Raw genomic sequence first — 26,030 nt, forward strand, 5'->3', positions numbered from 1 at the left:
GAGGAGAAGAACCCGTACGCAGCTGAAACCGGGAGGTGTGAAGATCAGAGGCAGAGGAACAACAAGTCTGGTTCCGTCTAAAGCTCAACAACAAACCTTCCAACACCTCTACAGCTCAGAAAGCTTCTTTAGGTCTGTGCCACCATGTAGGAGCAGATCTGACAAGAAACTGAAAAGAGACGCACGAGATCTGAGGCAGAATTCAACGGTTTTTATTCTCACATCTGCAATAATTTAAATATAGATACACAGGATCTTGGGTTATGTTACATCTCAGCTGGAGGTTGTCAAGTGTCCTAGACTTCCCAGCATGGCCGGTACACCCGTCCCACCATGCACCTCATGTTGTCCCTCCTCAGGATGGGGATGTTCCCGCCCTGGCTGGCGTCCTTGTGCTGGGCCGCCTGGTCGCTGTGGTCCGCTCGCCTCTTGTACAGGGACAGGCCGTTGTGCAGCACCCGCAGGTCCCTCCACACGCTGGGGTCGGCCACCACGATGACCCGGGGCCCGCTCGGCTTCTCCTCGCCGGCCAGGTCTGCGTCGCTGAAGCCGTTTTCCGTCGAGGCGAAAGTCTCCTGCTCCAAGGAGCCGTCCTCAGCCTTGCCCATGGGTAACGCCCCCGACAGGTCGCAGCACTTGAATATGAGCGCCGCGGTGAAGACGATGGACATGCAGGACTGCCTCATGGTGAAGATCTTCCAGGTGGGGTGAGGTGGTGCTGGGTTCGGTGGATTTGTTTCCCTCCAGAGAGCTTGTGTTGCTGTTCTGACTCCGGGATCGAACCGAGGTCTTTTATACCATTTCACAGGCGCTGGATCGGCCACGTTGAATTGTTTGTCGTCCCGTTGTGTTGAGGGAATTAGCCACGAGCATTAAAAGGAAGTCGGGGGGGGATCTCCTGCAGCGTTCGAGTGCGTTGTTTTGCCGTAAAGTTAATTAAACTCGTCCTCGGTGTGGAGACTGATGTTAGACCCATGATGCTGGAACAGTGGGAACTCTTTGAACAGGTGACGCCAAGAAAAGCACTCGTCCAAAAATGGCTTCCTGGTAAAACAACAAGGCCGGATTACCCCCCCCCCCCCCCCCCCCCCCTCCGCCGTGAAGCTCTTTGTGCCGCAGGACGCTTTCTGATGGGAGCTGTGATGTTGACCTATTGTTGTAATTTAGCTTCGGATTAGTGCACAAAAGAAACGGAAGAGATGGTTCCTGAAGTGTTTGTTTGTGGCATCGACTCGTTGACGTGTCACAGGCGTGAGGTGACGACATGTGAGGAGGACGTGTGGTCAGAACCCGACGGCCTGAGTATACGTGGAGTTTGGTGCAGATCCTGAATTTAAAATAGAAAAACATTTAATCCAGCTTTAAATACGATTAAGACAGATAACTAGATTTGATTGGTGTGTGTTTGTTCTCCCTGTGAATGAAGTCAGAGGATGATTAGTGGATTCTTTTCTACCAGGAAACGCAGGTTAAGAGTGAAAGATGGCGGCCGGGGGCGGGGGTTGAAAGAGAAGCTCGTGATGGTTGATTGTTGTGGGTCTCGTTAAAAGTGACTCGGCCAACGACTGCACAGCATTCCTGACAAAGTACAGAGTGCGAGCGGTGACTCAGCAGAACGGACGACAGGCTTCTGGGAATGTCGGCACCTTTTTTCAGGAGAAAGCTTCTGGTTGGAAAAACACTCAGCAGATCTGCAGCATGTGAAGAATGTAAACTGTGACCAAACGACTCTGTGGTGAACTCCGGGGCTTCGTAAATCACCGGAGACAAACAGTTATGGCAAAGTAGATCCTTTCATTTTTTTAAATTCTGAATGAAAATCTTCACCTCCATCAAGAGAGTTATGTCTTTCCTGATTATTTATCTGTAGTATTGTATTAGGTTATGAAAGATACTATATCATAAAACCAACCATAATCCTACAGATTCTCAAAGTACTAAAGTGCTTATCTTTACTTTACTGGAGTACAACAAATATTTGATTTGCCCATATTAATATCCTATAAAAATCTTGAACCATTTTTGTCTTCAGCCTTCGTTTAAAAATGCAATACTACAGATATTTATACCAAGAATGTTCCCAAAGGGTTTTAACCGTCTAAATTTAATATTTCCTCATGTCGGCCAAGTTAAGAGAGGGTCAAACTGATTTATCCTACATAGTAAAGTAGAAAAATACTTTTAAGAATCATCCCAGTGAGATATTCATGATTTCTCAGACTGACATTCATGTTAAATTAGATTAAAAACCGCATTAAATCCAACTACTCATTCAATATGAAGTTACACAGCCTCTGGTTTAACAGCTTCCAGATGTTGCTCTCCACATTTATCTGCAAAACAAAAACACCTTCCACATAAAACCTTTATCTGGATTGCGTAACATTATGAGTTCTGTAAAAGCCAAAAGGCTCCCCATGTAAAATATGTCATAACTTTAAAAAGGGCTTTTTAACTTTTTAACGGTTAACAGGAAGAAACACACAGCGGTAGGTACGTGTGTCTCCTGGAAACAGTTTGTTTAGCATAAGTTACACAACTTTACTAAAAACGTCCCGACTTTATGACTCACTGGTGAATATCTGAGCTCCATCGGTCCACGTGCTGAAACCATTTATCCACAATAACAAAGACTGAGAGTTCAGAGCAACGCTCAACCCGCTGTAAGTAATAAAGAGAAATAATATGAGGTTAAACTTCATAGTCTGCTTTTTTTCAAATACCAGATACACAAGCTCGACCAATCATGAGCCGGTCTCACCTGTCAATCATGATCATTTGGATCATTTAAACCAATTAAAACCAAACTGATTAAAAAGTCCCATCTGCTAACATGGTGGAGACACGGAGCTAGCATTGTTGAATGTTGAATTTAACCTTTAATTATTGCTGCACATAACCCAAAAAATAAAAAACCATAAGGCTTTTTTCCGTATAACACTTCAGGGAGACAGTGAAACACTCGCTGGCCTTGAAGAGCGGCTCTATTCTCTATTAATAGCCGAGGAACAGCAGGACAAAGGTTGTGTGTCCACTGAAGCCGTCTCGGACTTCATTATCAGACAGTGGCACCGCACACAGCTCCCCCCCCCCCCCCCCCCCCCCCCCGTCCCTCGGTTCCTGGAGCTTATACCCTGTGCACGATAAGGCTCTGGAGAAATAAACCTGCGGACAGTTGAATGGGGGATTTAATGGTGCAGCAGCCGCGACACAGGAAACAGTCTTTACATGTCGTTAATGCACCGGCACCACAGACTGTAAACTGAGGGATCGGGTTTTTAAACATGTTCATACCGGGGACAGAGGGAGACTGATGGAGGCCGGTGAGGGTCTGAAGGGTCTGAAACAGCTGACACAGTGAAAGGAGGTGGACGGCTAATTATAGCCAGAGACGCTCATCTGTGTGTGAGTCTGTGAGTCTGTGAGTGTGTGAGTCTGTGTGTGTGTGTGTGTGTGGTTTCTCCACATCTCTGTTTGAACAGTGTTCCTTTTGCACAGTCTAATAATAAATGGCTTTCACCCTCGATGGGGTACCTCGGAGAAAAACAACACCAACATCTGGAACCTATTTTTTGGGCAAAGAGATTATTGCGTCTGGGTCGAAAAGATAAAAATCACGACATTATTTTTGGACTAAATTGCAGCAGCAGTATTTTTGGATTGATTTACTTGTGAGGCTGAATGGGGCTGAAGCCAGATCTCTCACTGGAGCAGGGGTTCAGTTCCCACCGACATGTTTTGATCCAGTCAGGATATAAACGTGTGTTTGTGCAGTTTTTGTCATGTAATTGTATTTGTTGTGCAGATGATGTGCAAGAAGATACTGATAAAACAAATAGTGCAAGTGATGGTGAGTAGTTGTGGTTTGGTATTTCTCTGGTGATCCCACCTACTGCAGCTTTAAGGAGGCTTTTTTTTATATTATGCCCATATGACCAGACAATTCCTTTTTCGTGTTGACACAGTATATTTCAACATTTTGGAAACACAACAATCATCACTTCTCTCAGACTCCTGAGGGATGAAACAGGAAAACAACAGAAATCTGCAGGAATTTCCAGCTTTGAAGGAGGAAGGCTGCTGCCATGAAATGTTATTACAGGAGTTTAAACGTTTTGTTATTGAACGATATCTTCAGACTTCTTAAAAAAATAATTAGTACTTAGCGATTACGTACGAGGAACAAAGTGCAGCTTGATTTGGGGTCAAATCTTGACCCCGGCCGCAGTTAAACCTGGAGAACCGCCCTGAAGACATGTTGGAAAAACTGAGGTCATCGTAGAGTTCTCCTCTGATCCACTTTATTGATCCCTGAGGAGGAAATGCACCCCCCCCCCCCCCCCCCCCCGTGGAAGGTGAGAGCACGGAGGCCCGAGGTCACTCCGACCACAGACACTCGGCCGTCAGCCGGACGACTGCAGACGACAGGAAGTGATTCATGGATTCTTCTCAGGTCTCCACTCGAAGCCTGGTTCCAAACCAACAGTCTAGTTTAAATCTTGATGTAGCATCATTACCATGTCTGACAGTTTGTACTGGTTAGAATCTAAATCATAGATCAGTCAATTAAACAACCAGTTCTTCTCTACTTTTGTCTTTCTTCATATAATTTTGTCTTTTATTTCGCAAATAACATTTAAGAATATGCAAAGTTTTGATTTCACAACTTTATCTATTTTTCTTAAGAGAGAAGATGTGATTATTTTAGAGAAGAGTTGTCGTCTCTATTTGATCTTAAAGTGAACATCTGCTCTTCCATCTGTCTCCAGCCACAAACCCACTTATCACTTGATTTATTGCTCAGACAGACATCGCCTCTCTGTGTAAATGAAACCTGATATTGAAATCTAATTAGACGGCTCGATTCTTCTTTTCATGACACGATCAGTCTAATAGTTTGGTCAACGGGTTACATGGCATCTGGCGCCCAAAGGTCCCGGCCACTGCTAATTGAATTCCTCTCGGCCGCTCTCAATAATCAGTGTGACAGCTCAACATGTTGAGACCTGAGGAGCGAACAGTCACCAGAGGTTCAGATCAAAGGCCGAACGCAGCTCTGACATCACGCTCAGGGAATTCACTTTAATCCTCAAATCTTCAGGAAGCGATTCATGTTTTAAAACGGCCTCAATTATACAGCTCGTGCTTTCCTTATTAGGATTTATATTTAAACTGTTCACATGGTTATTTAGGGAGCATTTGTTTGTCATGTGTCTTGTCGTCATCTATGTGGGCTGCTGTGTGTATTCTCTGTAAACTCTCCACTTTGTAAGTTTTCATGCTGCAGCTGGAGAAGCACCACAGCTCTGTGTTTCCTCCTCAGACCCTCACACAGCTCGACTCACTCGTGGGTCACAGGGTTCGATTTGCAAACAGCATTCATTCGACTTCAGGGCACAGCTGCGTCCAGAGCCAACGTCTCTACACTGGTCCTCCACCGCACAAATGTCCTCCTCACGTCTGATTCGTCCACCTCAGAAGAAGCTCCCTTCTCCCCCAGGGCGAGAGACTGACAGGGAGACAGAGGGGGAGAGAGAGGGGGGGGGGAAAGACGACTCTTGGCAGCTGAGTTACTTTCTTCTTTCTTGACTCTGCTGCTGACTGTGTGGATTTTCCACTGCTTTAGTGTTTTTGCTGTGCACGCTGTGAGATGATCTTCCCAGAAATGAGACAGAAGCAGCCCGGCGGCCGAGCAGGAAATACCTCACACTACGCCGGAGACGTGCACGGCCGGTTTCACGTGCTTTTTAACATTTCTATTAGCGACAAGTTGTGTGTGTTTTCACGTTTTATCGTCATTGTCGTTGTTTTCATAGCCTCTCGTGAGAGTTCACAGTATCAGGAGGAGGCGAGGAGCTGGCAAACGTCAGATGTCAAGTGGTTTATGTGGAGGTTGTTTTAAAGCAGTGACTTATTGATGCAAGTCATCGGTTCAGAACGATAACACAACTTCTTCCTGGAACTGCAGTTAGCGTCTGATGTCAGATGGTAGTGATGGTGGTGATGCGTCTGGCAGCTACAGTCTGAGTCAAGTGGCAAAGCACCGTGATGCCAAATCTGCCATTCTGAAGACTTGAGTTTAGCATTTTGTCTCATTTATTGTAATTTTTGTGTCTTTTGTTTTCATTTCCTGTCACTAAAGGCCCCCGAGTTCCCAATGTCACAAGTATGAGAGCAGTGTTCACACATCTGAAGTCATAAAGAGGTAACTGGTGCAAATCCTTCCATTTCTCAGCGACCTCTCTTCTCCCTGAGCAGTCATCAGCCATTAGGAGCATTGGTTACACAAGCTCGTATTGACAAACACACAAACAATGCATCGTCAGCCCTCGTGTCCATCAGGGTCTGCTGGGGTCTGCTCTTCCGGCAGAGCTGTGCTCGTCCACAGCTGACTCCATCGTCTGGTCCCAGGTTCCCTCGTCTGGCTCCATGGGGCCGGGTGACATCACCGTCAACACCCCCCCCCTGCTGTCTCTAATGGAGGCCCGGAGCTGGTGAAGGGGCCTTGTGAATAATTGAGGAGCTCTGGTGCACTTTATAACCTGGGCTGCGAGGCTGGCCGGGACATTCACCCTAAGTGCATTAGTATAATAGTCGGGGAGGAAACTAGCCTTTATTGACTAATATAATCAATAACTGTGCTTCTGTTGCCTGTTTGCTCCCTGGAGGTTCCTCTGTGTGTGTCTGTGTGTGTGTGTGTGTGTGTGTGTGTGTGTGTGTGTGTGTGTGTGTGTGTGTGTGTGTGTGTGTGTGTGTGTGTGTGTGTGTGTGAGAGATGACGAGGTTTATCCGTCTGAGGTGACCGGAAGGAAAACGCTCTGCGATCGAGGAAATCCGGCTTCATGATGTGACGAATGGTGGAATTATCTCCATCCTCTTGATGAAGATGAGAGAGTGTGGAGTGAGGAGGAGGAGGAGGTGAAGGAGAAGGAGGAGGAAGAGGAGGAGGAGGAGGAGGAGGAGGAGGAGGAGGAGGATCTCACCCTCATGAGGTGAAAGCTGAGGGGGGAATAAATGACTCCATTCTAATTTGACAAAGTGCTTATTCAGCAGCTTGGAGATGAAGCTGTTATTAACTCTGTGAGGAATCAGATCAGGTGACAGCCGGGTTACAACTGTGCAGCTTCTTATGGAACCAAGAGATTCACTTAAATTCAATGTTTTTTTAATACAGGAATTCACTTTTCAGTTGAATTATGTCGTTAATATGTTTGATGTTGTTATGGATTCAACTTTTCTGTTTCTTGGCTCTTTTTTCACAACATGATGACGTTACAGCTGCTGTCAGACATGAACTGAACAACTTGAAATCAACACACACTCATATTGACCCGCTGTGTTCACATATGGGCTCACAACTCAGACATTCTCTGAAATGACAAACACTGATACACAGTTAATGATCATAGCTCGGATTTCTGTGGACGTGGAGTGGAGGTGCTATGGTCCAGTGGTTGGACGTTCTCTGTGCAACATGCACACAACAGAGGAGAGAACCAAGTGACCCCAGAGGTTGATTTACAGCATGTCAGCAGGAGCAGTGTGCCCCCCCTCCCCCCCCCCCCTTCCATCCCGACACACTGAGGATTTATCACAGTGCAGAGGTGACGTCTTCCAGGTGAACTGACTCACAGGTTGGTTTAGAACCTGCTGGACTGAGCAAGAGACGTCTCTGAAGACCGGGGCAGGTCGGGGGGGTTCACATCAGTGCTAATCAAAGATGAACTCAACATCAATAACAGTGTATTTCTGTTACCTGTGCACGCTGTGAGTCTGTGAATACAAATAAGCAGTGGGTAATAATAAAAATAACAAGCTTTATTTATATAGCACTTTTAAAGAACAGAGTTTTGACAGCAATATAAATATAATATATTTACACAGGATGTGACAAGGAGACAGAGCACGTTGAGGTGGTCTGAAAGAAGGTGTTCAAATTAAATAAATGAATATAGAGCTGTGTACGATGAAAAGCAGTAATGTGAAAATAAAAGTAAAAACACGGCATCACACTATAAAAATTGGTTTTTAAGAAGTGATTTAAAATACGTCACTGTCTCTGTCTGGTCTCCTCAGGCGGGTCGTTCCAAAGCCGAGGGTCCCGATTAGTCCTGATGGCAGAAGCTCGGCCCACCTTCAGTTTTCAACCTGGACGTTGGAGCTTCCAGGAGGATCCACCTGAGGATCCACCTGAGGATCCACCCGAGGATCCATCTGAGGATCCACCCGAGGATCCACCTGAGGATCCAACTGAGGATCCACCCGAGGATCCACCCGAGGATCCACCCGAGGATCCACCTGAGGATCCACCTGAGGATTCAACTGAGGATCCACCTGAGGATCCACCTGAGGATCCACCCGAGGATCCACCTGAGGATCCACCTGAGGATTCAACTGAGGATCCACCTGAGGATCCACCTGAGGATCCACCTGAGGATCCACCTGAGGATCCCACCTGAGGATCCACCTGAGGATCTGAGGCACATGACGGGGTCACCAGCTCCACGATGCTGCTTCTAACCAGTCGAGCGATTCCTTTCTTTTTTTTGGGACTTTATGACATAAACGTCTGAGCAAATCAAACTGTAAAACAGTACAGCACCACATTACACGGCTCATAAATCAGCCTGTAGCGCTTGTCATCACATAAAGAGGAATAATCCGCTGTGGAAAGTGTAATCACAGCGCGGAGAGCAGGATTCATGGGAAGGTCCTGTTTCTCATTTGGACCGATCTCGTAAATCACAACACAAACACTGGCCCGGCTCCCTCCGAGAGAATCGGCCCTAACGTGACCTCCGATCGGCACAGTGCGCGGCAGCGTGACCTCAACGGCACCTCGGCGGTAATCCTGTGGCACAACTGGGTTCTGTAAAAAAAATAAGAAGTCGGGAACTGTTTGACGAGTACAAACGAGCGCTGCTTCAGTCGCTGTGATGTAATGTCGACATCAAGAAGTCGTGTACGTGACCACTGGTGAGAAAGTTCGTGAGCTAACGTTTCTGAGCCAGATAAGAAGGAACTGAAATGTGGGGGGGTGGATTTCAAGACAAGATGATTTATTCTCTACAGTTATATTTACGTCATCCGCTGCCACTCGATGTTACACCAGCATCTTCCAGCTGACAGATGCCTCGTTAAAGGTTAATAGTTTGGATTAGTGAAAAGGTTTAAATGTTCAGAAAGCTGCTGCTCCTCTTTTCAGCCTCTGTCTCCAACACTGGCTACTTTCTCTTTAGGCCCCTCCCCTAAAAAGTGCGGTCTATCGCCACCTCTCTGTCTCTGGAGATGTTTCAGGAGCTTCAGTGTTTTCACCGTGGAGGAGACGAGCTATATTTAAAACAGACTACAGAACTTTAACATTCACAAATAAACCAATACAACCATGTGTCTCCTTTAAAAAGAGATTTTGATTTTAATAAATCAGCGTCATCTTTGTCTCGGTTCCAACACCAAACTGCTGCAGCATCACCAGCATCTCACTGGCACTTTAAAATGAGCTGGACCAGACCTATTAATCCCCAGAACCAGTGGGGAGAAAAGGCCGGTGGAAAAAAACCAGTTGGAGAACAGAAAAACCACGAGTCATCGTCCCCCCCCCCCCCCCCCCCCCCCCCCTCGACCACATCGTGCTCCGATCGGGTCCAGTCGCCAAAAATAACCTCTGAGCGCCGAAACCAGATAATAACCTCGCCTTGTATCCCCATAACAGCCGGTCCTGCCAAAACATGCATGTAATAAAATGTGGGATTTGTGCAGTGGCTTCGTTTTGCGTTGCTCGACTGTGCGTCTGTGTGTGTCTGTTTGTGTCTTCATCAGAACATGGGACTCCTTCACTTCAGAGGTTGTGTTACCACCCTGTGTGTCTTGTAGGTTTATTCGTCAGCAGGATTACACAGAACTGAGGAAGAATCTGGTGAATTAAGGTTCGGATGTGGATGAAGAGGCAGGTTTTCTCTTTCTTTAACTATGTTGTGTGTCAAATAAAACATTTACATCATCAGACAACTTTCTTGTCATTGCAGGAAGCTGTTCTGAACTTTTACATATCACATGATCCTCATCAGGGAAAACAGAAGCCGGATGGTTGTTAGAACACAAGTCAAGAAAATATACAACATAGGTGTAGTTGTTTTTAGGTATTTTAATAAAGAACTGTAACATCATATCTTTAAAACTGCTGATGAAGCCCAGGTGATGATGTAGAAAGTGATGATGTGTCAATCAGCTGCTGGTTCCAGGATCAAGAATAAACTTTGAGGGTCAGTATTTGGACGTGAAGACCTCGCGGACCTCAGAGAGTTTATTCAATCTGCCGATGAAGAGCATGTGTTACGCCTGAAAGCTCAAGATCAGCTCCGTCTTCAGCAAACGCTTGGAACACATACGTAGCTTCAAGAAAAAGAGGAGTGAATGAATCTATTCTACTGTTTGAAAGTAGTTTTTTCATTTTTTCAAAACACAATTCACGCTGATCTTTGTTTCTAAAATGTCCATCTCCTTCAAAGTGTCCTCACAACGAAGTGTCTCTGAAGAGAGGGCGACTTCCTGCTCGGTCGAGGCGTCCTGAGGATCGTCTCATTCTACTTCCTGCGTGTGACATCGAGGGTCAGAGGTCAGCGAAGTTCAGGAAGCACATGATTTTTATTTAAGAATCCACAAATTATGAAAACGAGTGCCCGTGTGTTTATTTGTGCTCGACGCCGCTCTCCGACCCGGAGGCCTGGCTGTGCGGGCCTGTTAGCCCCCCCCCCCCCCCACAGAACCCCCGACAGCGCCGCCGCCGGCCGCCTGTTTGTTTGACTTCGCCATTATTGAATTGAGACGTGCAGACTCAGTGGACGGGAGGCGGAGCCGGGCGCTGACTCACTTCTTGAAGAGTGCACTTGTTAAATCTCCATCTTGGACGATGTTTAGACTGGAGAGTTTCCAAACTTCAGACTCCGGTCTTGGATGATCCGCCTGCGGGTGAGATCTGTGTTTCTGGAACATGGAGCGGTCTGAGACCAAGCTCTGCATTCCTTCTGGACCTCAGTGCTGACTCGCAAATTCACTTAATGGGGAGAGAGCTTGGATAAACATGGACGAGCACAGAAGCGTTTGGGCTGGAAGGACACTGAAATGTGCAAGATCAGGCAACATCCAGTTCTCACCGTGGTTCACTGCTCTCATGTAAGAGCTCGGGTCAAGATCAGCAGATTCTATCTTTCACTTTGAGCAGCTTCTAACCAGGCAGATTTTTTTACACTTCCAGATATTCTGAATAATCCTCGAACCTCATTTATCACCTATCAGGGAAAACTTCTCTTTTGCTTCAGTAACAAGATTAAAAAGATTGAGTGTTATTCTTTCTCAAAGCTGATTTCACTTGCAGCAGATTGAAACAGGGGTTAGGATCCTGGATCATAGACTTTAAATAAAGATGGATGACGCATCTCCACCTCTTCCCTCTAACAGAAAATGAAGCCGAAATATCCCTTATTCGAACGCCACCATCTTGCTCATTAGGAGCGATTAGCAGAACCAATAGCAAGTCAGCCTCAGCTGTTTCACCCGGCTCAGGTCAGGTCAGGTCAGGTCAGGTCCGGCTCTGCAGCAGCGGCTCTGTTGTCTGCAGATGTTCAGAAGCCGAGTGGATTCCAGCAGCTTCTCTATCAGCTCCGATCACCACGTCTGTTATTCTCATCGCAGGGGAAACGTTTCTCCAGGCGGACGGGTCGAGTGTGAGCTGCAGGAAAGACGACAAGCACCACAGCTCTTTGTATTTTCGGTTCCTGGGTTTAAGGCACATCAGTGCGGTAACCACCTGCACGGGGGGGGGGGGGGGGGGGGGGGCACATTGTTGTTTGTCTGTTATAAAGACGAGTCCTGCAAAACTACTGGACGGGTTTCAACCAGAGCCCGGTGGAAGGTTTATGGTGCAGATCCAGGTCAGGGGGCGGATGCAGGATGTTTTTTCACCTTATTTAACATTTTCCACATTTAGGTTGTGGATGAAAACAATAAGAAATGTTCAGAGGACAGAAATTTGAGAGTCTGTGCAATTTGGTGCAAATTTCAAATAAGAATCTGGATCTAGGGAATTTAATTGTGGTATGTGCTCTACACTGAGAGTTTGAAATCCAATATTCTGACTTCCTCCAACTTAACGTTCATTCAACTCATGGAGGCAAACCTCTCTGACGTAGTTCTGTCACTGAGGAAATCCCAGATCTATTTTCATGGCTCCACACCAGCTCATTTAGTAATTTGTGTGAATTTAAGCATCACAGGAAGTGGAGCTTCAGTGTTTCAGAGTTTTCTCGAGCTCCTTCATCCCTACGTTCAATTTTCCATCATAATAAATGTCACTCGTCTGAATCCCTGTCAGAAAGGCCGGGTTGTGTTCCAGGCAGCTGCGAGAGATCGGCCCGGAGCCCCACGCAGGAGGAATCTCTCCTGTAAACCGACCCGGCTGCCCAGTCATGACCTCAGCCTCCAAGTATGAACTCCCAGTCTGATCTGTGCCTTGAAAAAGCCCGGCGCTCCACGATAACCAGGACTAATCATGGAGTGTCTGCAGTGGGAGACAACAGAGCGAGAGCCTGATGGATGGACGGGAGGGGCTCAGCTCACACTCACACTCCAGGGCCGTGTGGAGCACCAGGTCTGAACATATCAAAGCATCCTTTGGCTGCATCTCTGCCTCAGACACTGAAGCTCCACTGGTCTCCCAGGTCACATTTCTCAACATACTGGGAACAAACTCCCAGCATGTTGTTTCTCTCCCCTTCAGCTGCAGATGATTTGTGTTCTCGTCTGAACAGAGTGATCCCGACCTCTCGACCCCGCTGATGGACACAGACTGACGTCATGCAGATGGCAGGTGGTCGTGTACAGCAGGGCTCTCTGGGTCCTCCCCCCTGGGGGGGTGTGAGGATGGGATAGAGGGGGCCTGCCTCCCCCCCCTCCCCCCGGGGTCTCAGCTGTGAAGGGGTTAAAGTGATAATAGCTCCCACTCTGCTTTGTCCATTAGCTTTAAATACTTGTGGCTTGATGTGATGTAATTGAAGCTGCGAGGAGCCGGCAGCTTACATGAGATCTCCATGTGTCCTGACAAGTATTAAAGACCATGACTCAAGAGAAGGGGGGGGGGGGGGGGTGGGGGGGGCGACGCATTATCCCACATTGTCTCCGGATGTAGTCGACGTAGATGGAATTTAAATTGAGCTGAGAGGAAATCAAAAGAACAAAAACCCTTAAACTCAGCGTAACGTGATCTCGCTCGCAGGCCGGAGCAACGAGGCTGAATTCCATTTAGCTTCTCCAGGTCGGACAATCTGTTATTGTGATCCTGAATAGAACCGAAGCTGCTCAAGTGTTTTTAATAAAACCCATTTTCCTCATGTGGCAATGGTCAAAGTTGATCAGACCTTACACAGGATGTGAGTTTCCCAAATTCATGTGCAAACAAAGACAAGTACACTAATGGGCAGCATGGAGAGAGACCTTAAGACACTTGCAATTAGAATTGCGAAAAAAAAAAAAATCCACTATGCTTCAATAATTTAGTTTTCCTGTATTCCATAATAGATTTGGCAGTAAAACCCTCAATAAATTGCAAAGGTTTCTTTTAGACTTAGATTGTTGAATTCTCTTTAAAACTGTTAGAGCAAAATGGACCATCATGCATTGCGGGAAACAATAAGTCCCATATAGGATATTTAAGACTATAGCTCCTCACTGGTGAATTTCAAATAATGACAGTCAAGTCGTCAGTGCCCTCTGGTGGACAGCCTTTGTAACCATCTGCAGGTTTCAGCAAGTTCCATTTCAGATAGTGATTAAAGTTTAATCTTAGTAAAGTAGGAGCTTTGGAGAAATCCATAATTACTTAAAGTGAAATAGTCGAGGAGGAAATGCATTAACTTGCCATGGAGACATCTTTAGTGGCAAATGAGTAATGGTAGTTTCAATATCATGCTACAAAAAAATTAAAGGTTTTGTTTTACAAAGCCGAGTTATTAAAGTTAATTTTTCAAAAGCCCAAGAGCTAAGGGACAGTAGTTGCTTGTTAACCCTGTCCCCTGCAGAGTTTCAGCTAATAGTTTTGTCCCAGTTCAACCTGAACCTCTGAAGCTAAACTTTACACATTGACCATCAAGGCCCAGCAACTCTGGTTGTGCACCACCCCCTAGTGGTGAACCATACACATGACAAGGCAGCAAGAGTCTGGTCAGAGCCATTTAATAGATGCTTTTAAGAAACACATTTAAGTAAAATCATTTAAAAAGTATTGCTGTACATATTACATACTGTCACACATTAAGACCATAACATTAAAAAAAGATTAGGACTGGGCCACGACTGCCCCAGGATCCCTCCATGGCCGACCTCTGAAGCACGCCACACGTTTCAGATCAAACAGGAAGTGACACGGTGGAATAAGACTGCTGGAGGTGGAGCTAAGTGACAGTCTGAGTGCAGATGTGTCAGGATTGACTCTACGCCAAATTAAAGCTGTCAGCAAACAGAGTAGTGCATTAATGAGCCACGTTTTGAACAGACATGGTGAAACTAGTGAATTGTAGCATTAGTCACTGGTTGACTGAGGCTCACGGGGCGTAAATCATGAATCCAAAGAAAACGTGTGGCGTGCTTTGTAAGAGTCGGCCGGAGACCACGTGAAATCCGATTGTTAAAACAGGCAAACCGCCATCAGGGTCCTCTGCGTGCTGATCCTTCAGACACGCTAAAAAAAAATGCTTAAGTTACAAATGTACAAGTTGGCACAAGATGCCAGAAGCCGCCGTCTCACTGTGGGAGCCGCTTGGCAAACTCTTTCACAACAGAAGACTTGAGCTGTGGGATGTTGGCGATCCTCATCTGCTTCGAAGTGGAGTATTTGCTCTTGATGGCCTGAAGGGAAACAGAGGGTCAGGAATGTAAAAGCAAGAGTCAAAGTTTAACTTTTCAGTCCATGAGCAGAGTACCAGTCTGGCTGGAGGAGCCACTCACCATGTGCTTGGTCTGCCCGTCGTTCACCTTCGTAACATTCTTGGCAATGTGCGCCATGACAGGAATCAAACTCTCTGCTGTGTAGTCCATGTAGTGCTGCAGTGTCACATCCTGAGGAGACACAACATGGTCCAGAGTCAGGGAAGGGTTCACCAAGAAGTTAAGACTCTAAGGTACGGAGAGCTCGATCCAAAATGTGAACTTTACAAAACTTAAACTACAGCCTTCTTCACAAGAAAACAGTGAAGTGATTCTGTGTAGTTTTACTTTGATAGTTAGTGTTTAAGCTGACATACTGCTTCCTTTAGTACAGGGACAATAAAAAAAAAAAAGTGTATTGATTTGGTGCTTTTTCATAAAAATTCCCTCATTTCTACACTGGTTTAGAAATCTAGAAGAGCATTGGAAGTAGACGCTCACCCATTCACCAGCATCCAGGATCTGGAGGGTGAGAGCGAAAGCAGCACTGGCCAACAGGGAAGGTGGGAAGTGAGCCATCTCATAGTCGACCATGGTGAGCTCCAGGAGGTATTTAGCCAGCGTGTGCTGCTCGGCGGTCACCTGAGGGACGACAGACATGTCAGTTCTTATAGAACATCCACTAATCTGTTAGATTTAGTTTCTTTTGGGCCAAGATGCAGATACCTCATAGATCTTTGAGGCCCTCCTGAGGAACTGCAGGGGAAGAGGGCGGCCGAGCTGGAACTTGAGCTGCCGCAGGATGGTCATCTCCATGTCTCGGATCTGGAGCGTGGTGTAGGCCCGGTCGGTCACGTAGGCGAAGTCGGAGATCTCTGGGGGGTACATCTCCTCGTACTTGGAAGCGAGGAACATGGAGGTCACACCGACCAGCTGCAGCTGCTTCTTGGGGACTGGGTGGTCCTGCAGGAGACGGGTTTACACGTTTAGTAAAAACAGACCAACACTTCCTGCTGTGCAGAGGGAAGCAGTGTGAAGGTTCACTCCTCACCTGAAGAAAGCGATCGATGATTCCCACAGTCATGTACATGGTCTCCTGCAGCAGGCGGAACTTCAGGCTGACCTGCACCAGCCAGTCGATGAGAATGGCTCGCATGTTACCGGTGACCTCGTGGCCCTCCAGGTAATGGTGCCTGACGTCCTGCTCCACCTGAGGAGACAAGACTCTGGGTTAGAACCAAAGCAGAGCTGCAGATTCACATGGAGTTTGATCTGAGACCTGGACGCTTCTTACCTCCAGCAGCCGCAGGTACTTGTAGATGTCTTTGACGTATTCGCTGCAGAGCATCGGGTTCTCGTAGTCGTCTGCGTCCACGTCCCTGACGGCTGTCTCCAGCATGACGTCTGAGAACGCCTGGATGAGGTCGCCAGGCTCACAGCCAGATGTCTCCATGGGACAGGGGGACACTGGTTCAGGGAGAACCTGCACGGTGGAAACAGGAGATCAACCACCACACCACACCCAGCAGTCGTTTGGGTCTTAATGGGGAAAGAGGCTCTGGGCACTCACCTGCACCTCTGGCACTTCCAGAACCTCCGGCTTAACGGGAACAACATTTTTTGGTGCTTTTGGTTTTTCAACCACTGGTGCAGCTTTTTCCACTTTAACCACTCTGGTCTTCTTGACTGCTTCGGTCTTCACGGTCTAGAAATGAGGGATAGATTTTTTTTTTAAATCAGGGGAGAAATGTGGCAACGCAACTCTGCCACAGCCAAACACACAAACTACATTAAACTCCAGCTCAGACTAAAGGTTTGTTTATTCTTCAAAGTGGTGAAATGTTCAACCTGGTGCAGCTCTGTTGGTTTTACAGGCGCTGCTCTGCCTTGAGGGAAATTAACTGCTTCTAGCTAACAGTCATTTACACTGAGACAAAGACACTGGCTGGTTTCCTGTGGAATGCTCCCAAGTGTTAAAATAGGCAATTTCCTATTGTTAAAAACTTGACTCCATGTTATGAGCTGAAATGACAGTGGGTGCATTTTTTAAAAAGGTGGTGGCCCTCTATGCATAGGCAGATTCCTATTGTTCCACCATTTTAGGTCTTGAGTGAAGCTGATGACCTCAAACACAACATGACTGCTTCACATGCAACAGCTTGAAGAGCACTTAGAAATACATGAATATACATTAGATATAAGGTTTTAGGGCGTTAGCATTGTTGTGCTGCAGATTTAAGTAGAGACTCTGCGTTAGAAACTCTGCAGCTGCTTCATTTGACGGATGTGAACCCACAGACATTAGCTATATTATATAAACGTTATGAAACTTTAAATCGCGTGCTCACCTTCCTCTGCACCTCTTTCACTGCGACGTTCCCGATCTCACCGAGGGCCGCCCGGGGCTTGAGTGTGGGCCCGGTCACCGAGCACGTCTTCCCGGGGAGCTCGGTCCTGGCGGAGGCCAAACGGTTCTGCACAGAAACACCGGAAGAGACGAGTTAAATGAGAATTAACACGTCAATAGGATTTTGTTAGAATTTGATCACTGAGGAGAACCGGAGGAGCAGAACCCACCGAGACGATTTAAACTCAAATATATAAAACTTCACAGCCACTTTTCCTCTGAATGTTTCAGCGAAGTTCAGCCGGAAGTAACAAAGATGAGGAACATTATAATAAGATTTAAATAACTTACTCTGGTAACACGGAGAGCCATTTTCACGATGTGTGTTCGTTCGTTCAAAGATGGAGACTCGTTCAGGGGAATGATGCGGTTTCCTTTCGAAATGCACAGCCCTGGTTTAAATCCTCGCTCTCTGGAAGCTGATTGGCTGAGCGCAGATTACTGCCGGCGTCTGATTGGTCCAGCGCACCTGCTTCAAATGCGTTCCTCGGACAACGACTACTCGTGAGACATTCTCACTTCCTTTTCCGGTTTAGAGGATTTTTTTTTTTTTTAATTCTTAGAATAATAAAATAATAGTGATAATAATAATAAGGATTCTGGAGGCATATTTAATTGAATTAATTTTTATTTTTATTTATTTTTCTTGTAAATGTAAATTTAACACGTTCTTATGTTGCTTATACTATGTTCTCTTAGGAACATATATTATATTTATTTATTAAATATTTATCGATGTATAGTGTGTGTGTGTGTGTGTGTGTGTGTGTATGTGTGTGTGTGTTCGTAGGCATAAAGCTGATTTAACTTAATATATGCTAATGTGGATAAAAAGTATATTTTATATATTTTAAAAATATGTATCAAATTGCTGTCCATGGTGTCATTGTCAGTTCACTGAATTCATATAAATACTGTAGACAGGAGAATAAAACCTTCTTAAAAGTAGTAGGCCAGTATCTGTGTGTTGTTTACAGCTTTGTTTCTCATTTGTCTAGTATATGCACTGTTTGGTCACTGTTTATAGAAGTTCATAACTCACAACAAATATTTTTAAGTTGAAGGAATAACAATACATCTATTTTAAATGTTCTTATGGATGTTAGTGTATTTAACTAAGAGTCCGTGGAGAATAGCTGTGAGATCCAGTCATAAGTAAAACCCTTGGTCCCAAAGTCCACCTTTGAGAGTAAATAAATCTGTAAATGGTTTATATGCAATTGGAAATTGTGTGAGTCTCTCTTTGCTTTCTTGTAATACAAAAACACTGAATACATTTATCAGCCCAGAGAGAATAGATATGTTTGTTTGATCCTAGAGTTACTAAAACATTGTTCCTCTGAGGTATTTCCATCTACCTTGGTGCCGTTGACGTCAATAAACTTCTACATGAGCCGTGACATCTCTGTGCATCAATGCTGTCATGAAGTTATTCACCATCTTGTGCAGAATTTAAGGCAAGGGTTAAACATTTTTACATTTTTCCTTTGGTTTATCACAATTTACTCAGATACAGTATCAGGCCCACTGTAGCTGATACTGGGAATACAGTCCAAGGTCGTGCATGTTGATCTGATACAGGTGGAGCTTTTCATGATTCATATCGAGTCCGAGATCTGTCAAACTAACTAGTAAACTTTCATAAACCAGTATTTACATATCTCATTGAATACATGTTGCCCTCAGACAGGGTGGTGGCCTGTGTGACACCAGAGGCAGCTGACTTTCTACAGAGTGGCATCCAAGGCAGCTGCCACAACACATCAGTGGCACTTTGTGTAGTTGTTGTCCCGAGGTGCCCCCCCCCCCCCCCCCCCGATCTGCCGCTGCCACGCTGGGAGTTCGCTCTTCCTGAGGTCCGGCTCGGTTCTCCTGGTTCCTGGTTCCTCCGCGCATGCGCACAGGTGTCTTGTGGGCCCGGAGCATGCGCAGTGGGTCGCGTGGAGTCTCTCCGGATGTGGAGGATGTTTCCTCAACAGTCTCCAGCTCCTCGTCAGAGGACGTTTGTGAAAACATCCAGCGGAGCCCGTGTGGCCTGAAGAGGCAGAAACAGACCCACCTAGACGGCCCTAGTGAGTCCGATCCGCCCGGTCCACACGGAACTTTCCTCGGAACCGAGTGAGGAGGACAACAGCTCGTTTCTCTGCGGCAGGAAGGTGAGTTCTCTGGCTCCACGGAGACATCGGCAGCTAGCACAAGTTTCCGGAGTGAGAAGTTAAACCTTGAACGATCTTTAAGTCGCTTTTTAGTCCAATGTTTTATTACAGAAGAACCGTGAATCTAAATAAATAATCCATTGAGTCAACACGTGTCGCTGAAAACTTTTCTCGACCATCTGCGAGGCTGTAAATCAAGAAGCACAACAGCTAGCTGAGTTAGCTTCCTAACTTAAATCCACTACAAAGCCAGGAAGTGAATAAAGAAGACGATCAGCACTTCACTACTTTAATCCTCGAACACCGACACCTGTAAACAAGCTCGTGTTGTTTGTACATTAGTGGCTAAATCAACACTTTAGCATCAGCAGCCATTAGCACCTAGTCACTGTGATAAACGCGTTTTAACTCCGGATTTAATCGTGGCGAAGCTGGTTTGTTGTAAGTTAACATCAACTTGAGTGATGTGTTCGTGACTGAAGGAGAAACAAAGACCAGACAAAGCAGGAGGCGACAGTTTTTGTGCTGAAGCTAACACCTGCTAGCATGCTACCATTAGCAGGGATCACGAGAATCTGCTCGCTTGTTGTGGGGGGCTAACAGTCGTTAGCATGCGAGCTATTGATCCAAACCACCCGTTGAATTAAAAGTTAAGATGTCTGTCTGTTTGGTAGAAAACACTTTAATAACTTTTGTTTTAATGTCCGCGTAACCCGGACTCGTGTTGGAGTTTTTTTTTTTGTTTGAGGAAGCACCGCTAGCTGTCGCCATTAGCCTGCTAGCATGACTCAGTTGATTTGTGGGAGTGACACGGCTGTGGCCCAGTGTTTTCCAGGAAGCTGCAGATTATCACCGCAGCGGCGATGCAGGGGATGGGGGGGGGACTTTACAGATCTAAACCGGAAGTGAAGTTAGTGTTTATGTAGCCTCGGGGGGATGTTAGCATGCTACAGGTTCACACGACGTGTTGGCAGCAGGGAGCGAGTTCGATCTCGATCTACAGGTGTTGTGTTGACTTTTCTCACAATCTGCTCGCTCCACGTTCACTGTGGGACGTCGCAGCCTTCGCCATGACGAGGATAACAAACACGTGCAGGATCCCAGCCCCGACCCCCTGCAGCGCCCCCTATAAATAGACGTGTTTACAGCCGGGCTGTGTGGAGGTAACTCGTGAGATCAGTGTCACATTGCTCCCCTGTGACAGAGCCACCACCACGCACACGTCCACGTGAAGCTGCAGCCTGTGGAGCCTCACTGGAGCCACGACTCATGTGACAGCGTCTCAAGACCTGCAATCTGGTGCCAGTGCAGATTGTGTTGTTATTTATTGTTGTGCATTGAACCTGTGTGTTTTATTTTAAGTTTAGGCCGGGGACATCAGATGGAAATTAACCAGTTGACGTGGCCCTGGCGTGATTGAAGTAATCTTGCTGTTGATTAATGAGCATTGTCCAAGTCAAACAAACAAATACATGCAATGAAAAGTTACTATAAACAACATCTGTCCCCGTGCATGATATCTGCACATCTTCAGTCTTAAATACAGCTTGTCCCAGACAGATGGGTCGTTATTTTATCTTTCAAAACACAAATACAACCAAGTAAACTTGAATCAAGGTAGATTATAATACTTAAATCCAATAATACTAAGAATATCTTTACTAGTTTCGTTCCCTTTGATGTACCTCGTGTTTTGGAGAGACAATAAATCGCCTTGAATCTTGAAATCGGTCGACTCTACTTATTATTGTGAATGGAGAAGTTAAATTATGTGGAAAAGCTCTTCACATGGATTCAACGACCTGTGAGTCTGTTAAAGGGTTGATATCGGTCAGTGTTGTTTGCTAACTGATAGCTGGGTTGCGTGCTAATGTTGTGTGAAGCAGCCAAAATGAGATGTGAATATCTGTCAACGGCTCAGTGATTATGAGTTGTCACTAAAGCTGTTAATATCACTACCTGCTGATGAATAGCGTGTTGAGGGGAGTCAGGCTGTGATTTGTAGTCGAGCACAAATATTACAGCCCCGGGTGAAATGACACTTCCATGTTATGACGGCACAGAGTGATACTGGCTGCAGGACCCAGTGATGATATCAAATTATTTCAACCGATACACAACTAACATTTAGAGTCTTTTTTTATGAAGTATTGATTCTGATGTGAGCTGTGAACTAACAGGTGTTTGTGGATTCGTCATTTCTATGCAGCATCAATATTTTCTGACTCAGTACTTGATTGTTGACACCTGTGTTGTGTTTAGCTGATTGAGTATCACAGTACTGATGATTGCAGATGATGTATAGTAAACTTATCAATGACGTTTAAAGGGATAGTTCACCGAAAAATAAATGAATGATGGAAAATTTACAAATCATCTACTCACCACTGCAGATGGGGGGGGGGGTGAAGTGTTAATGGATGAATTTGATGACTTTTCGGTGAACTATCCCTTAATTATGACTACCTGGACCATCATTTTTTAATAACAGAATTGTCTTACCCCCCCCCCCCCCCCCCCCCAATGGTCTTTAGACAATGATGCATATTTGAACAGGGTCTCTTGTTGCACAGTTAAAGTCTGATTTACTTCCCGTGGTTGTGTCAACACAAACATTAATCATTGCAGCATGTTTGTTTGTGTCTCCAGGTCAGCTCACTAGGCGGCACACATCACTATGGCCCAGGAGACCAATCAGAGCCCAGTTCCTAGCCTCTGTGCCACTGGCTGTGGTTTCTTTGGCAACCCCAGGACAAATGGCATGTGCTCTGTGTGCCACAAGGAACACCTGTCCAGACAGAACAATGGAGGACTCAGTTCTTTGAGCTCTATGGGTAAGACCTGCTGTGTCTGTCCGGTTGCTGTGTAGTTTCCATGGCCATGTAGGAGACAAGTCGTGACCTCTGTCTGCAGCTGCACTGCCTCCGTCCCTGTGTCTGACTGTAACATGCAGTGAAATCTCCTCCCTCAGGCAGCAGCAGTGGCTCAGCTGAGGCGTCGGCCATCCAGAGGTTAGAGGCCACTTTGAACAATGCTGCAGCCGCCGCGGTCGCTGCAGCAGAGGAGGCGGCCAAGGCAGCCGCCGCCGCTGAGGCTGTCGCCGCCGAGGCGCTCAGGTGAGAAGAGAGCTGGATGCATGATAATTAATGTAATTAAATTCATTTGTTTTCCTCTTTTATAGATATTTTGAGTTTAATTGCGTGTATCCTTCACAGTGGGGCTTCGTCGGCCCTGACTATGACCCAGCAGATGACGGAGATGAGCCTCTCCTGTGAGGAGAGAGGAGCCTCAGGGAGCAGGACAGAGCTCACAGAGCCAGGTTGGTGCCAGATACTGATGACAGACATTAATGTGACATTTAATTGAAAACTGTGTCAAACAGGAAAATAAAACCCTCCTGTTTAGCGTTTGTTTTCACTGTCAATAAAAATGTATACTGAGACACCTTTTACTTATATATCGCTGACTGTGACTTGGCCATTGGACACAAAGTTGTAAATGTGAGTAGGACAACTTCTTGGAATCATTGCATTTAAAGCACCTGGACAGATATTGTTTTACCACACGTGACCGAAACATTTCCGTCAGATTATTTCATGTATAACTTTGAAGAACCTCTGTCTTCCAGTATTAGAATCTATAACTCCTTCATCTTCTCTTTTACTCACATATACAAGGAAGCTTCTCTGTTTACAACTGCTTCCTATCGGACCGATTTCCCTGAGTCTTGTGTGTTTCTTGTGTGTCTCCAGTGGTGAGTCAACCCACAGTCTCATCCTCCGGCCCGTCCACTGCTGGCAGTGACGAGTCCGAAACCCCAGAGCCCGAGAAACCCAAGAAGAAACGCTGCTTCATGTGCCGTAAAAAGATCGGCCTCACAGGTGAGACACCGATAAATGATTTATTGTCATTGCCACTAACCCCAGCTTCAGTGTGTCTGGGTCTAGTGATTGTTTGGCAGTCGTGTGTGTGTGTGTCCTGGTTATTGATTGGACTCTTGTGGTGTTTCAGGTTTCGATTGCCGCTGTGGGAATCTGTTTTGTGGAATTCACCGTTACTCCGACAAGCACAACTGCCCGTACGACTACAAAGCCGAAGCTGCCGCCAAGATCCGCAAAGAGAACCCCGTGTGCGTCGCTGACAAGATCCAGAGAATATGAGGAGGCTTCTCAGTTTGACTTTGAATACTGGGAGTGGATCGGATTTAAAAAAACAAAAAAAGACTTGAGCCCAAACCTTCTCCCTGAAGGATCCGTTCTTTTTTTCTTTTCTGGCTTGTAACACATTCAGGACTCTCCCCCCCCCCCCCCCCCCCCCCCCGCGCATGGAAGTTCACGTGTATTTTCAGCTTTGTTGTTGTTCGGGGTGTGTGAGTCTAACAGATTTGAAGAGTTGTATTGAACAAGTAAATATTGTGTGTGAGGATTCAGTGTGGGTGGGAGTTTCGATGTTTTGAGAAGTGACTGAGCGAGACCGCTGAAGAAAACCGTTGTTTCCCTTTAGAGAAGCTCTGTTGATGTGTGTCCGGTCCGTGGTGATCGGGCTGCGATCACGTGACCTCGGCCCGGGAAGCGTCCGGACACATCCAGGCTTCTGATTGGCCTCTTGACTGTTACTGCTGCCGGCTGATTGGACCAGCTCGGCCGCTGCGCTTGCTCTCTGCTGGCTTGAGTAGCAAAATGGACATTTGCCTCTTTCCCTCTGGTTGTATTTTCTTTTTCTTGGAGGTCAGAGCTAAACGCTCCTGACTTGGTGGGACTTTGCTTCCTGGTAAGTTATTATCCGAGTGAAAAACGCTTCTCTGTGCTGCCGGACTCCCGACCTGTCCGACCCGCCTGGGACTTCAAAATAAAGCGAGACTCTGTGGCTAGTGCTCCTCTTCTTCCCTTCTGCAGGATCATGATGTAGTGTGGCAGTGAAATCCTTCTTCTCCCGTCGTTACTGGACTGAATGCTGTGATTTGCTCGAGGGGGGGGGGGGGTGGCGGACACTCAGATTTCTGCTTTTTAAAAACCATCCACTGAAGTCACATAACCAAACGTGTCAAGCGTTGTTTTATTTTCTCCTTTTTGTTTTGTTGTTGTTATCCAGAAAAGTGATTTGTATGCTGTGTGTTGTTGTCTGACAAGTAGCCTACACTTGTATTAATTCTTGCCTTTGGAAATGTTTAGCTCCACTAATCTTTTCATTTTTAATTTACTTCACTATTGAATGTTTATCAGTTTTTAATGTGAGCTGACAGATTCACCACATGGGGAGTGTTGGCCTGCTGTGTGCCGTGTGTCAAACACAAGAAGTGTGTGTTTGTGGGAGTAGATGTCGTCGGCTGGTGTGTGAGTATCGTATGAAGCCGAGTGGTTGTGTGTCGCGGTGACTTGTGAACGACCTGTGGACGTAGGTTATTAATAATTTACCATTTCTGATGATTTTTTGGTCTGGCTGCTTCGTGTGTGTTGTTTATTTTTATCCTTTTAGTTATGCAAGTTTGTACAAACATCTTTATTTATATACTGCAGTGCGCATAATCTTCCATTAGTACAGAGTAAATTGTATGATGACTCTTGATTAGACGTTTAACCTCTGTTCTGTGGAGCTCTGCTCATGTAAAGCTTCTAAACACTGTCTCTCAGTAAAAGTGTTATAAGTAATTTAATAAGTTTATTAAAAAGATGCATAAACTGTTTTCCTGGAAGTCGACACGTACCTGCTGCTGACTGTCAGACTCCATGTGCCTCGTGCATCTGGAGGGAAACAGGATCTGCTGCAGTGAGCGTGGCCTCAGGTCAGATATGACACCTGCCACGTGAGGGGTGCACGTTTAAACTGGAACACACACACACACACACACAGTGAACTCATTGATCAGCCCCTCCCATGAAGATCTGTAGAAGTTGGACTCCATCAGAGCTCTGAAGATCCTCTGAGGACTCTGATCTTCTCCCTCCTCCCACATGGTGACTAAGAGAACGACTCTTTCCTCCTGAGTCTGATACATCCTGGATCGTACCATGTCTGTAGTTGGGTGAAAGGATACCTGAGAATCTAAAGATATTTTTCATCCCTTAAGGTTGAGTCGGGGATCAGTGAAGTAGGATTTACCCTCTGGGGACCATGACTGTGTAAGAATGCGTGACACTAAAGACGTTTCAGTGTATCACACAGAGGCTGAGGGACCAACAGGCTGAGAACTATCTTATCTCTATCTGATCTATCTATTGGTTTGAGTGGTGAGGTTATATAAAGACCCTGTGATCATCTGACTGCTACTTCAAAGCAGGAGAGAGTTTGTGTGGTGAACTTCTCCAGAATGTGACCTCACACAAACATTGTAGAGAAGATGTGCAACACTGAATAAAACGTCTTTGTCACAATGGTTTGATGACGTCAACCTTTTTTTAATTATTTGGTTTCAGCCCCTAAATCCAAATTGATGCCACATGTTCAACAGACAGTTCGTTTTTAGATTTTAAGAAAAAAACAGATCTCACATAAAAATACTCTGATGCTTTTTGTGTAGTTGTGTTATTACAGAGAATTTTCCATTTCAACAT

The 26,030-nt window shown here is 45.9% G+C and overlaps 3 protein-coding genes across 3 annotated transcripts; 1 reads left to right on the forward strand and 2 right to left on the reverse strand.

The window, feature by feature from the left end:
• Positions 1-296: 296 nt before the first annotated feature.
• On the reverse strand, positions 297-686 carry pmchl (pro-melanin-concentrating hormone, like). The gene has a single exon (XM_053411600.1). It carries the CDS (start codon positions 684-686, stop codon positions 297-299), a length of 390 nt encoding a protein of 129 aa, XP_053267575.1.
• A 13,524-nt stretch (positions 687-14,210) lies between these two features.
• On the reverse strand, positions 14,211-17,770 carry ccnb1 (cyclin B1). Its single transcript, XM_053411134.1, has 9 exons — positions 17,615-17,770; positions 17,265-17,390; positions 16,487-16,621; positions 16,211-16,399; positions 15,968-16,126; positions 15,643-15,879; positions 15,418-15,558; positions 14,998-15,108; positions 14,211-14,898 (listed from the first exon to the last, which is right to left on the reverse strand). The coding sequence occupies exons 1-9, from the start codon at positions 17,633-17,635 to the stop codon at positions 14,794-14,796; spliced, it is 1,224 nt and encodes a 407-aa protein (XP_053267109.1). The 5' UTR covers positions 17,636-17,770; the 3' UTR covers positions 14,211-14,793.
• A 1,470-nt stretch (positions 17,771-19,240) lies between these two features.
• Positions 19,241-25,030, forward strand: LOC128425026 (AN1-type zinc finger protein 5). Its single transcript, XM_053411510.1, has 6 exons — positions 19,241-19,479; positions 22,129-22,313; positions 22,451-22,595; positions 22,695-22,798; positions 23,232-23,360; positions 23,491-25,030. Exons 2-6 carry the CDS (start codon positions 22,157-22,159, stop codon positions 23,637-23,639), a joined length of 684 nt encoding a protein of 227 aa, XP_053267485.1. The 5' UTR covers positions 19,241-19,479; positions 22,129-22,156; the 3' UTR covers positions 23,640-25,030.
• Positions 25,031-26,030: the final 1,000 nt, after the last annotated feature.

Source organism: Pleuronectes platessa, chromosome 19, assembly GCF_947347685.1.
Source record: "Pleuronectes platessa chromosome 19, fPlePla1.1, whole genome shotgun sequence".
Classification (NCBI taxonomy): Eukaryota; Metazoa; Chordata; class Actinopteri; order Pleuronectiformes; family Pleuronectidae; genus Pleuronectes; species Pleuronectes platessa.

Bases quoted from the DNA above. Each gene is read 5' to 3' on its own strand.
- LOC128425026 (XM_053411510.1), top strand. From the start codon at position 22,157: ATGGCCCAGGAGACCAATCAGAGCCCAGTTCCTAGCCTCTGTGCCACT. The intron at 22,596-22,694 runs GTGAGAAGAGAG...TATCCTTCACAG, and splicing joins GTCGCCGCCGAGGCGCTCAG to TGGGGCTTCGTCGGCCCTGA. The intron at 23,361-23,490 runs GTGAGACACCGA...GTGGTGTTTCAG, and splicing joins TAAAAAGATCGGCCTCACAG to GTTTCGATTGCCGCTGTGGG.
- ccnb1 (XM_053411134.1), bottom strand. From the start codon at position 17,635: ATGGCTCTCCGTGTTACCAGA. The intron at 16,127-16,210 runs GTAAGAAGCGTC...TTGTCTCCTCAG, and splicing joins AGTACCTGCGGCTGCTGGAG to GTGGAGCAGGACGTCAGGCA. The intron at 15,559-15,642 runs GTATCTGCATCT...GTCGTCCCTCAG, and splicing joins GGGCCTCAAAGATCTATGAG to GTGACCGCCGAGCAGCACAC.
- pmchl (XM_053411600.1), bottom strand. From the start codon at position 686: ATGAGGCAGTCCTGCATGTCCATCGTCTTCACCGCGGCGCTCATATTC.